The sequence below is a fragment of the Neltuma alba genome, unplaced genomic scaffold, assembly GCF_004799145.2.
Source record: "Neltuma alba isolate B1F8T4 unplaced genomic scaffold, ASM479914v2 tig00004320_pilon, whole genome shotgun sequence".
Classification (NCBI taxonomy): Eukaryota; Viridiplantae; Streptophyta; class Magnoliopsida; order Fabales; family Fabaceae; genus Neltuma; species Neltuma alba.
The window spans coordinates 1-13,231 of NW_021633655.1; the positions used below are offsets into that span (position 1 = coordinate 1).

General features: G+C 30.8%; 1 protein-coding gene across 1 annotated transcript; it reads left to right on the top strand.

The window, feature by feature from the left end:
- The first annotated feature begins 4,804 nt into the window (after positions 1-4,804).
- On the top strand, positions 4,805-5,912 carry LOC114744284 (uncharacterized). Its single transcript, XM_028932462.1, has 2 exons — positions 4,805-5,411; positions 5,720-5,912. Exon 1 carries the CDS (start codon positions 4,807-4,809, stop codon positions 5,086-5,088), a length of 282 nt encoding a protein of 93 aa, XP_028788295.1. The 5' UTR covers positions 4,805-4,806; the 3' UTR covers positions 5,089-5,411; positions 5,720-5,912.
- The last annotated feature ends 7,319 nt before the right edge of the window (positions 5,913-13,231 follow it).

Consider the following 13,231-nt stretch of genomic DNA (forward strand, 5'->3'; position numbering starts at 1 on the left):
TAATATTAATGTCCGGCAAAAAAAATAACATTACCTAATAAGTATTAAAATAATAATATTTAGCCTTCTATTATTTATATAACACATTAATTGTTTATCTTGATGGTGAAAACATAATATTAAGAAAAGGTGACAACTTTTAAACAGAATGTTTCCAAAATCTTAAGAAAATTCCATTATTAAATCTTTTCTATAAAGCAAATGGAGAAAATGTCGTTCGGATGATACTTGTATGGGGGAAAAATATTTGATTAAGTCTCATAAATGTAAACAAAATTTCGAAAGAACTTTACATGTAAAAATTTTGAAATGATTTGATTTTGATCAATCAGAATTTTATGTTATTTTCAAAAAATTAATTTTCTTATATATACACACATATGAAAAGAACCAACTAATTTTTCATGATATATACAACAAAAAACTATTTGGATTCAAGCTATGAAATATTGTACCAAAAAAAATACAGATCCCAAAAGAAAGTGATATATGAAAGGGAAATTTATTATACTCCTCCGCTCCTAAATATAAAATTTATTTTTATAAAAAAAAGTCTTATATTTAGAATTGAAAAAATATCAAATTGACGTAGATGAATTATGAATATGATGACGATCCTATCCAAATTAGCAAAAAATTGTGACCAAGTTAAATTTTTTATTTGATGAATTTCCGAAATAAGTAGGAACTTAGTCGTTCCTCACGGAGAATATTTTATCTTCTTTAATTATAATCTTCAAAATGCCTAAAATATATAAAATTTCTCTAAATTTTTAGTTTACATATAACTTTAGATTTAACCTGAAAAAAAAATTGCAAGGAAAAAAGAACGATATCATGAAATTTTATCAAAATAACTGACTCCATGGAAAAATTAATAAATCAATTTCCAATATAATTTAATTAAAGTAAATGATTTTTGACCAAATATTAAATTAAATGATTAGTCAAAGTCTATCAAAACATTCAGAAAAAAATGTGTTCAAACAATGTGGCGTAATATGAAGAATATGACAAAACTGTAGCACCTATCAGTAGATTAAAAAGATATATAAAAATGTGGTGTATAAAAAATAAATAAATAAATTGGTAAAAGTTTGTATTCAAAAGTAACGTATATTTATATTCTACAGCTAAAAAAATATTAGCGATACGCAACATTAGTCACATATATAGTCTTTTTTAACACATCCACATAAAGTCTTTTACAGTGTTTGAGATGGAAAAATATTACTTCTTGGGTCCTTAATATAAAAGACATTTAACTAATTTGATTAGATTAAAGAAGTTAAGTAAATTAGTTAATTATAAGAAATGTGTCACGTTTTTCCTAAAATATTATAATCATTTTTCTTAATACCTTATCTTTCTTTTTTACTTGATTATGGTTGAGGGAGTATCCATAGGGATAATTTAGAAAAAATTGATAAATATGAGAAATATGCATTATATTTAGGATAAAAACCAACTTAATAATTAGGTTCTATATTAAGGACTGGAGAAGTAGTAAGTAGATTATATTAACTAGGTCTAGATAATCATGAATTTAAAGTGATACAGCAAATGTCAATTTTTGTAAGATACTCAATCTATTTGTATATTAAATAAAAAACAGTGAAAGCCACACTATTAATAATTTATATTTTGTATAATACAGTAATCTTAGCTTGTTACTATTTTTGGAACATGGTTCTTGTCATCAGACATTGCCTATATATTTTTATAGTTTTTTATGTACATATAATTAAATTATATTATTTGAATTATGATTGGTTTGATTTTATGTTTATCCCAACATAAAATCTCTAGAACTTTGCACAACACGGAGAATATGCGTGGGACCCAATAAGAAAAGAGAGATAAAACTTATGTTTTAGAGTAATATTTAAAACCCATTTTCTTGGCTTTTGGATGTTTTAATTTTAATATCAACAATTTATATTTTATCATACAGTTTTTTATTTTTTATTTATCAATTATCATTTTTCAATCAAAGTAATAACTGAAAACATTATTGGTGTTTTTTATTTTGCTTCTTATACGATTAATATGAGAAAAAAAAATATGCAGAAAATTTGGACCGTTTACTATGGTTTTGTTGGTTGCCTTTACTTGCCCGATGATCTCAGAGGACAAAAAGCGTAAGTTATTGGGCCTTACGAATATTAAATTGGGGATTTCACTTAGTTCCTATTGTAGCAAATTTATTTCTAATAACCCCATAGAAATCTGAAATTTCAGAGGGTAAAATAAGATTAAATTTTTTTTTTAAAAAGACATAAATAACCTGCCATTCACAAGAATTACTAGGGAGTTTACATTGAAAGTAAAGAGATTCACAAGACACATAAGGAATTTTACAACACAGATAAAGTAATTTATAAAAATATAAATTGCACCCAACTAAACTTAGGAATTGACAAGCAAGCTAGGCTCACTCGCAATTAAAATAATACTACCTCCGGTCCTAATTATAAGACCCAGTTGACTAATTTGGAGAGATTAAGGAACTTAGTTAAATTAGTTATTTGTAATGAATATGTATTGTTTTTCCTAAAATATCCTTGCTAATCAAGTTTGTTATCTAGAACTATCATTGTTAGAAAGATTACTTTAGGAAAAAATGTATAAATATGAGAGACAAAGTGGACTGGGGTCTTATATTTAGGGCCAAAATAAAAGTCAAATAGGGTCTTATATTAAGGACCGGAGGTAGTAAATTTTACAACACAAATAAGGTTATTTATAAGAAAAATAAAGATGTCTACAGCTGAAAGCATGAAATTTATAAATAAAGTATTTACAAGAAATTAAAGAGTTTACAATAAAAATGCGCAAGGCAATTCACCAGACATATAAAGAATTTTATGCAAGTAAAGTCACTCATAAGAAGCATACATATCTAACTAAACTCAGGCATTAACATGTAAATTAAGAGCATTCAGAACTGAAATAAGAGATTTTAGAATGAAATTAAGATGATTAACCCTCAAAAGAGTTATTTAGATCTTTTTACTTCAAAACTTAATTTCATTTTACCTTCAAAAGTTGCAATGAAAGTTCAAATTTCTATGGGGCGTAATGGAAAAAAATTGTTATAGTGGAGGCTATTTAAAATTTTCCGAATTTAATTCAGAAAAGTACTAACGAATATTAAAAAAAAATTTAGTATACTACTTCCGATCCTAAATATAAGAGTTAGTTGACTAATTTGAATAGATTAAGAAAATAAGTTAAATTAGTTATTTGTAATAAATAGGTGTTATCTTTCCTAAAATGTCCTTACTAATCAAGTTTATTAGTTAGAACTATCATTATTAAAAAGACTATCTTAAAAAAATGAATAAATATGAAAGATAAAGTGGATTAGAGTCTTATATTTAGAACCAAAATAAAAGTCAAACGAAATCTTGTATTAAAGATTGGAGTTAGTACTCATCTTGGAGGAAAAAATTAGGATTAAACTACATTTAACATCGTATTTACAGTTCAGAAGCTTTCCTCTTATCTTTCCGCCATCTTTTCTCTTTTTCTTTTTCTATTTATTGGATTAACATATTCATAACAGTTTACATTTTAATCTTTTATAAATTATTTATAAAAATTTTAAAAATATTTAGTGCATTTGTAGACCCTTAAAATTAAATTTTAATATAATTTATAATTTAATATTTTAATAATAGTTTTAAAAAGGTTTAAATCTAAACCGTTAAAATATTAATCCCATGGTTAAAAAAAGGTAGAGGAGGGAAGAGGGGAAGAGAGGAAGATGAGAGATTCCGAACTGATTTAATATCCCGAACTATTATTCTATATAAATTTAGTATCTTAAAATATTTTGTAATTTATTCAGCATCTCCCAGAATACTTTTTTCAGGTGCATTTAATTAATACCTTAAAACACTTTTTTAGGCACACCCAATAATAATTTTAACTTCGCTGTTAATTCTCAAAAGGCCTACTAAGGGGAGGCACTTATTTTTCATGCTTGTAGTATTAAAAATAATACTAGAATTAAAAACATTAAAAGATGAGGTTTAAAAATATCTAAGATTATTATTGAAAATGAATACTACTTCCGATCTTTAATATAAGAGCTAATTGACTAATTTGAATAAATTAAAAAAACTAGTTAAGGTAATTATTTGTAATAGATAGATGTTATTTTTTCTAAAATATTTTTATTAATTAAGCGTGTTGAATAGAATTAACACTATTATAAGGACTACCTTAAAAAAATTAATAAATATGAGAGACAAAATAGATTGGGGTCTTATAAGGACCAAAACAAAATTCAAACAAGCTCTTATATTAAGCACCGAAAGTAGAAATTAAAAATATAAAAAATAATTATTGAAAAATATGAAAATAGTGATAAAAATTAATTCAAAAAATATTTTAAGAGCAAAATGAAATTTAAAATACTTTAAAATATTAAACGTATATGAGAAAAAAATGCTTTAGAATACTAAATAGATCACAAAATACATTTTACGTTCCAAACACACGTAGACATGAACTTTATGAGCCGTCTTAAGTCCTAACCCAAAATATCTCACTTATTCGTTTCAATCTCATCTTAATTCTATTTGGAATTTTGGATACATGGGGCGGCTTCTGGTTACATTACGGCCATCCAACGGCCACGCAGACGTATTGTTACGTCCCCCCCCCCCCCCCCTCCCTCTCAACAAGTCGTTTCTGGCCTTTTCCCGAACAGACCATGGGGCAGCCAGATTAGGCTGACCGAGCTGCCCGGCTCTTACACCAAATAAAGGCTTTAACTTCTTTCTCCAGCCATCATAGATGAAAACAAAGAGAATCATCACAGGCACAAGCGCGATACTAAGGAGGAGAAGAAAACGCAGTCTCATCAGGAGAAAAATGTGGTTCATCTACGTCTGCGATGAAGGAGAGAAGGAGCTCGCTAGACAGAAAGCCCCTGGATCTTGCCCTCACTGTGGCGGTAAAGTCGAAGCCATGGACGTTGAGATCCAGCGCAGGTTCTGCTTCTTGCCTCTCTGCTTCACCATCAAGCGCAAGTTCTTCTGCACTCTCTGTGCTCGTCGCTTAGAATTATTCTTCTAGAGTCTACCAGATCTTCCTTTCCTCCTCCTTTAACTGCTCTCCAAGTCGAATCCTTGTTCTCAGAACCGGAATCGCGTCTTCTAGTACATATATTCATGTCAAATATGTGTCCAAATTGTAATTCAGTCTCTGAGCGGGGGTTCTTTGTATGTAAATCTCTTTGCTGTGTTTGATTTTTTTTCTTCATGATTATTCGGTTATTTTTCTAGCGATTTGGATTTTTGAGGTATTTGAAGCATTAAGAATTTTGCTTGTAGTTGCTGTGCAGGTGAATGGAAACCAAGCTGCCCTGAGTCCTAACTTCTATAACGTCTAACCGATCGGTTTGCGTTTGAACTTTTTCCCCTTAAATTTCTCTCTCTATTTGAAACTTAGATTATGTCTTGCCATTACTGCTCATTGATGAATCAGAAGCAACGGAATCGGAAGCCTTGTTTGATTAGTTTGAACTTAGAATCAAATTAAATGTCCAGATTTCCATTAGAAACAAGCTTTTTTGGTTTTTGATGTGAATCAGAGGTGTGAGCATATCTGTGTGTTTATAGTTTATATATGTATGTATGTAAGATTAAGATCGGTCCAAACACAGTATTGTTTGTGTGGAACTGAAGATGAGAGGATTGATTTGCAGGTATTGGAGAAGAGGTCGTCGTGTTTATCTCTGCACCTAAAAATAAAAAATGTATTTGATGGTGGTTGGAGAAGAATGCATCCCCCCAAGTTTTGGCTTACTATTTTATTCCCATTTCACTCTCTACGCTTCTCTTCCTTCCTTCATTTAATATTTGATAAAAACACAGTCCCTATTAAAGTGACATGGAATATTTTTGGTCTAAAAAGTTCATTGTTTTAAAAACATGAATGGACCCCATCAATCAATTCCGAAAGTCCATCATGTTTCCCCTGATAAATCCCTGCCCATGCTGCTGCCGCCCTCTTCGATGCCGTGATTCAAGAGGTTTGGATGAAAACAACATACGAATATTATTTTTTTATTATTAATTTCAGTTATAAGTCAATTTTTTTGGCCAAGTAATTAAAAGAAATTATATTTTACTTAGGATGGTTTTGAGAATCAAATGGTATGAATTGGTATTATGAAGAAAACTAAACCGGAAGTATGACAAGGTAATCAAGGACTACTCAATCACGGAAACAGGTCATGGTAGGGGCCAAAAAACAAATAAATAAATACGAAGACAATGGTTGTGGATACTATTTTGGATGCGTGGGAAAGGAAGAGGAGAGTTTTTAAAATGTGATTGGCATCTTAATCGAGAATTTTAATCTTTACTCATTTTAATCAGGTCATATGAATAACATTTTTTTTATTTAAACCTATATTTAGTTATGAATTTTATTGGTTTGATTGTTCATTTTCTGAACTTTTTTATATTCAATATATATTTTAATTGATATTTTATGTTAACGTAAAATTAGAAAATTGATTTTAATTTTCTTCTTTTTCCCTAAAATATTCAGAAGATTTTACTGTGTTTGGCCCAACACATTTTTTAATAAGGACAAAAAGCCTTGCAGTTGGTTGTTTAGCCAACTTTTGATCTATTTATTTTGTTTTTTTTTTATGAATTTGAGTTTGATAAAAAAAAAAAACATGTTAGTTTCTTTCAACGTAATAAATAAAAATTTTAATCATTATTATTATAGGGGATGCTCACTTTTAATATAGGAAAAATGATAATAAAATACCTTCTGAATTTTAAAATGACAAATAAGACATCCAAATAAACAAAAAGACAAATAAGTCATCAGGTACCAATCCGAAATTTTGATTTTGAATTTTACAAAACACATAGTGAGATTTACATCTTTCATTGTGAGAGTTACTACTTCATTAATGGGTTTTGCAACCTGTTTTGAAGGGCCTGGCAAGTTTTCTGTAAAAAAGCAATTTTGCAAACACATAGTAGGATTTACAACTTTCATAATGAAATTTACTATTTGGTCAATGGGTTTTGCAACCTGTGTTTTAAGGGTTGGGCAACTTTTTTGTAAAAAAACAATACAATTCCATGCTAAATTTTACAAAACACATAATGGGATTTATAACTTTCATATTTAGAGTTACTACTTTGTCAATAGGTTTTGCAACATGTTTTGAAGTCAAAAGTCAAAATTCCATATTAGTACTTGATGCCTTATTTATTATTTTGTTTATTCGAATGCCTTATTTGTTATTTTAAAATTCAAAAAGTATTTTATTGTCATTTTTCCTTTAATATATAGGGGGAATTACAAACAAATCTCACAGAAGAGAAATAATTACTAAAAAGTTCGAATAACAACCTCAACAGCCTATAATGACAAGTCCTATAATGAGAATGGCAACTTTTAAAATTTGTTTTTCAATTATTTTCCTCGCTTAGAAGCTCATTGTAATTCTCCCTAATATATACTCGATATTAATCGTTCTTTTACCAAAAAAAAAAAACTGTCACCCATGGGTGTCAACATTACTTTACCACTACCATCACCGTCGCTATTAGCAGCCACTGGAGTGGATAAGGGCAACTAAACTATACCTGATATTTTGCGGCAACAGTGGGGGTATAAGTGTAAATTAACAGAAGACAGAGAAAGTTGAGGATAAAATTAAGGGAAAATTTCACTGTAGGACCGCACAAGACAATTAATCTCAAAGAGCCCTCAAAACTTTCTGAAATCTCACTGCAGGACCAAGGGGCCAATTTGATATTAATTCCACAAACGAAATGACGCCACTACCCTTAGCATCAGGTGAACCAGTCCACATGTGAACGGACTGATTCCACGTGTGAATATATGTATTTATTCTGTAAATTGGCTAGTTCCCCTTGCAAATGCGCTCTCCCGCACTTGTTTCCTCACGAACGCATACATCAGGTGAACTAGTCCACATGTGAACGGACTGATTCCACATGTGAATATATGTATTTATTCTGTAAATTAGCTAGTTCCCCTTGCAAATGCGTTCTCCCGCACTTGTTTCCTCACGGACGCATGCATCAGGTGAACCAGTCCACATGTGAACGGACTGATTTCACGTGTGAATATATGTATTTCATCTGCAAATTAGCTAGTTTCCCTTGCAAATGCGCTCTCCCGCACTTGTTCCCTCACGGACGCATTCATCAGGTGAACTAGTCCACATGTGAACGGACTGATTCCACGTGTGAACATATGTATTTATTCTGCAAATTGGCTAGTTCCCCTTGTAAATGCACTCTTCCGCACTTGTTCCCTTCTACTAGGGGCAGTGTCGTCATTTCGTTTGTGGAATTAATATCAGATTGGCCCCTTGGTCCTGCAGTGAAGTTTCAGAAAGTTTTGGGGGCTTTTTGAGATTAATTGTCTTGTGCGGTCCTACAGTGAAATTTTCCCTAAAATTAAAATGGTTTCGTCCGTATTTGGTATTTGGGGGCACAGTGTTCACGGGTGGAGAACCGGAGGGTATTACCGTGTTATGTGACGAGGACGGTTAAGGTTAGCGGGACCCACTCAACAGAACACGCTTTCTTTGCTTCGCAAGGACACAAAAGCAGAGCAGTACCTGTGCCTCTCACTGTCACACCCAGAGAAAGCAAATTGACTGGCTTCTCAGCTCCACGTCCCTCTATCTTTGCAGTTTGCAGGCACAACCTCTGCGTCCGGTCCACCCTCCAGTAATGGACGATTGAAAAATTTTATAAGAAATTTCACTTATTTAATATTATTATCTTATATCCTTAATATAAAAACTAATTAATTAATTTAAATAAATTTAAAAAATAATTAAATTAATTATTTATAATAAATAAGTATTATTTTTTAAATTTTTTTTACTAATTAAATATATTAGTTAAAAATACTATTATTATAAAGACTACTTTAAAAAAAATATATAAAAGACAGATATTTTATATTTAAGATTAAAATAAAAATCAAACAATATAATTTCTTAGCACTTAACGTCAAGTGTTGACAATTAAAAAGACAATTTAAGATATACAATTAATAATGATCACAATAGAAATTAATAACACATTTTTTCAGCCCTATGTAATATACAGAAAATTTATTGTTAATTTTTGATATTCGAACAATGGTTTTGGTCTCTTGGTTTTAAATTTTAGAAATTAAAACTAAAATAAGAAAGAAAATCGATATTGTTATTTGTTATTTAAAAGTGTTTTTTCTGTAATTATATAATTATGGGGACTGGGGAGTCCATCTCGTGAACTGCAAACGTATCTTTTTCCGTACAAAGCGCCATAGATATATTTGGGCAAAGAGCGACGAGGAGGAGAAATTTGATGACTAGGCAACGAAAGAAACAACGAAAGCGACAATAGTACAAAAGTAAGTGAACAATAAAGAGGCAAATGGCTGATGCCATATGTGTAACCGTATGCACATGAATGAACTTCCCAGCATGGTAACACAGCTGTTCTCAATTATTTCATCATTTCATGTGTGCCCCACTGCCTCGAGTTATATCCTACAAAACTTCTTCTTTATTAATAATTGTGTGAGTGGGAGGGAGTTTATTTTCTAGTTTATTACCACCTCGGCTCCTTAGTACTATTTTCAGTGCTAAATATAAAAATTAGTTAACTAATTTAAGTAAATTAAAAAAATAAATTAAGTTAATTATTTATAATAAATATATACTATTTTTTTAAAAATATTTTTATTAATCAAATGTATTAGCTAGGACTACCATTATTAAAAAACTATTTTGAAAAAAATACATAAAAATAAGAGACAAAGTGGATTAGGGTTTTATATTTATGACTAAAATAAAGGTCAAACGAGGTTTTATAAGAATTGGTTTGATTTTCAATTTAGTCCTAATATAAAATCCCAATTCCCTTTATTCATTTTTTGAAGGTAATTCTTGTAGTAGTTGTACATGGTTCCAGTTCATACACACGATTAGTAAAAGTATTTTAGAAAAGATAACATCTATTTATTATAAATAACTAATTTAATTAATTTTTTTACTATATTTAAATTGATCAACTACCTTTTATATTATCAATGGCAACTAGTGACTTTTTGTTAATATTTAAACATAATCAAGGCCCATGACATACTCCTTTGGTTCTTAATATGAAGTTTATTTAACTAATTTGATTAGATTAGGAAAGTTAGGTAAGTTAGTTAATTATAAAAAATATGACATATTTTTTGTAAAACACCATAATCATTTTTCTTAATATCCTCCCTCCTCCTTCTACTTAATTATAGCTGAGGGAGTATCCATAAAGGTAATTTAGAAAAAAATGATAAATATAAAAAATAGATATTATATTTAAGACTAAAATTAACTCAATAATTAGATCCTATGTTATATTCTATATTAGGGACAAGAGGAGTATGATACTTTCAAGATAGGGGTCCGGAATAACTTGAGAAACGAGGGGCGTTTTAAAAAAAAAAAAAAAGAGGAAATTTGCTCGTGCATGCCTTTTCTTATCCATCGGGAATTTTCGCGCATTATTTTTGGGATTAATGGGCGAAATCGCCTTCCGTTATAATGCTTTTATGAGAATTTTTGCCTCTAACCTATTTACACGTGGCACAATATGTGTGATTCACATTCTTTACATGGGGGTATTTGAAAAATACTATAAACACTTAAAAAAGTATTTTCATATAGATTAAAATAAAATTGTTTCTATATACTTATTTTATATACTGTAAAATTATTTTTTTAAAAATTAATCCAAACACTTTGTTATCAACACCAAGTTTTTGTTAAAGGCTTTCTGAGGATTGATGAGTAAAATTGCATCTCAATCCGTCAAATATGGAATGATTTTGCATATTCACAACTAAACTCATATTTTTATTATGAGCTAAGCGTTTTGCTAGGGGCCAGGGGGGAAAAAGGTAGCAGCCACGTGTGAAGATTTTCATACAAGCCCTCCGAATTATCATTGTAGAAATAAAATTCAATGCATATCTTAATGGATGATGACCACCTGTATCCTCAAAAATCTCATTAATTGGTTTTCACATGACAAATAATTAATAGTACTTAATTTACTTAATTAAAGTGCGAAATGTTAGATTTGACAGATTACACAAAATTTTGAAAAAAATGCCATGTTTAATAAAGATTTTATACTTCATGATATAAAGATTAGAACATTCTTCCCCAACCTCAAATTTGAGTCCCTCCCATCCATTCCCAGTGACACACGACTTCCTTTGGAAGTGGGTCCCTCAACTAACCCTGCATAGACGACGGACTCCCAAGTTCTAAATTTCATGTAGGTGGTTTTATTTATCCAAATCAAACATTTCCAAACCGCCATCTAATGATATATACTTATCTCTCACTTTTCTTGCCACAAGAAAAGCAGCCAACAGGAACACAAAATGAAAGAACATGTTGAGTTTTAAGATTGGTCCAGAACGGCATTCTATTCTATCATATAAAAGGAACCAGTGAAGAGGGTCAAGTTTGGTCATGTCACACTTAAAACAGCTAGCTTGAACCTGGAGAGACAATAGATAATTGTCCACGCATGAGTGATAAGTGTACGAAGTATGGCCCTACTTATGCTGTCTTGCAGAGAAAAGTACCCACAAAAAAGTCCACATATATTTAGTACACCATGTGAGTGGGAGCCATCGCCCATCAGCACAAAGATAGTGCATTTTCGGGTCACCCCACCTTGGTCCTTATCCATTCATTGTAGGATTTGCTGAAAGACCGAGTGGGGCACATCATAAGTTATGTGGAAAAGAATGAGCAATGCGCTTGAGTTGTGAAAAGAGTCACTGGAATAATGATATGCCTCTATTGTATTTTTTACACACGGTATCTTCGTACTAGAAGTAATCTTGTTCGAAATATTATCAGCCACTGAACATGAGTATCTTGTTCAATAAAAATTTAAACATCAATTTGTTATAGTATGAGAGACTAATTTCTCTAGTTAAATCTAATTTTATTGGTATATGTCTATATTGTTAATTGTTAAAGAGAGAGAGATTTGGACCATCCAAGACAGCGGCCCCGTGTATTGACAGAACAAGAGAAGACAACTGACTAGAATGATAAGGTGGGATCCCACCCACAAAAATGAAAGAGGATAGCTATAAAATACTCCTCCGGTAATTATAAGACCCAATTGACTTATTTGAGGAGATTAAGGAAGTAAGTTAAGTTGGTTATTTATAATAAATAAGTGTTGTCATTCCTAGAATATCCTTCCTAATTAAGTATATTGGCTAAAACTATCATTATTAGAAGGATTATCTTGGAAAAAAAATGCATAAATATAAGAGACAAAATGGATTGTGGTCTTATAATTAGGACCAAATAAAAAGTCAAATGGGGTCTTATAATAGGGACCGGAGGAGTAAAATGAAAGAGAAGATTTTCATTTCGTTCATCTGTTTATTCTCAATCCAGACACAAATAAAGGGAAAGAAAAGTCAAAATTGAACATAAATGATGGAGACTCATGACTTTTCTCATCCCTTACCTTATCTTCTCCACTCTTCATGACCAAAATATACCCTAAAGAAATTGTTTGAGATGGACAGTCAAGTAATTTACATACATAGAATTCATAACAAATTACACAATTACGTATAAATAGTGCAGCTACTCTGCGTATTGGATGACCCTAAAAAATGGATCTACTTAGCATAGAACCAACAACTGAAAATTGTACGTACTGTTTCAGTTTTCTCTAATAGGAATTTACATGGCCAAATTCTCGAAAGACGGCAAACAATCCCAAGAACCAGATCAACCTTTCATGACTAGTTTTCTTCTCTCCTTGTGCCCCAAGGGGGGGGGGGGAATAGCCCCCCTCCTATTCTTGCAACACAAGAAAAACAGACAACAGAGGTATGCAAGACAGTGGATTACAAATAGGCCTTTAGAGGGGGAAAAGAAAACCTCATCAGCTCAATTCTTAAAGCAAATAAACCTTGGATGCTTTATTCAATCAAAAGGTAAAAAGTCAATTTTAAAGAACTTAAAAGGACCACTCAGCCAATTTCGCTATGTGGACTATTCAATCATTAAACTGGAACGTCATCAAAATTTCAACATTACTATAGATAATAATCCGTCTAGAACCCCGCAAACAGAACTGACCTAACCTCAATATCATATATCTTTAGAGAAACCAAGACA

What these genes read in the sequence shown, in the direction of transcription:
- LOC114744284 (XM_028932462.1), top strand. Translation starts at nt 4,807, where the DNA reads ATGAAAACAAAGAGAATCATCACAGGCACAAGCGCGATACTAAGGAGG.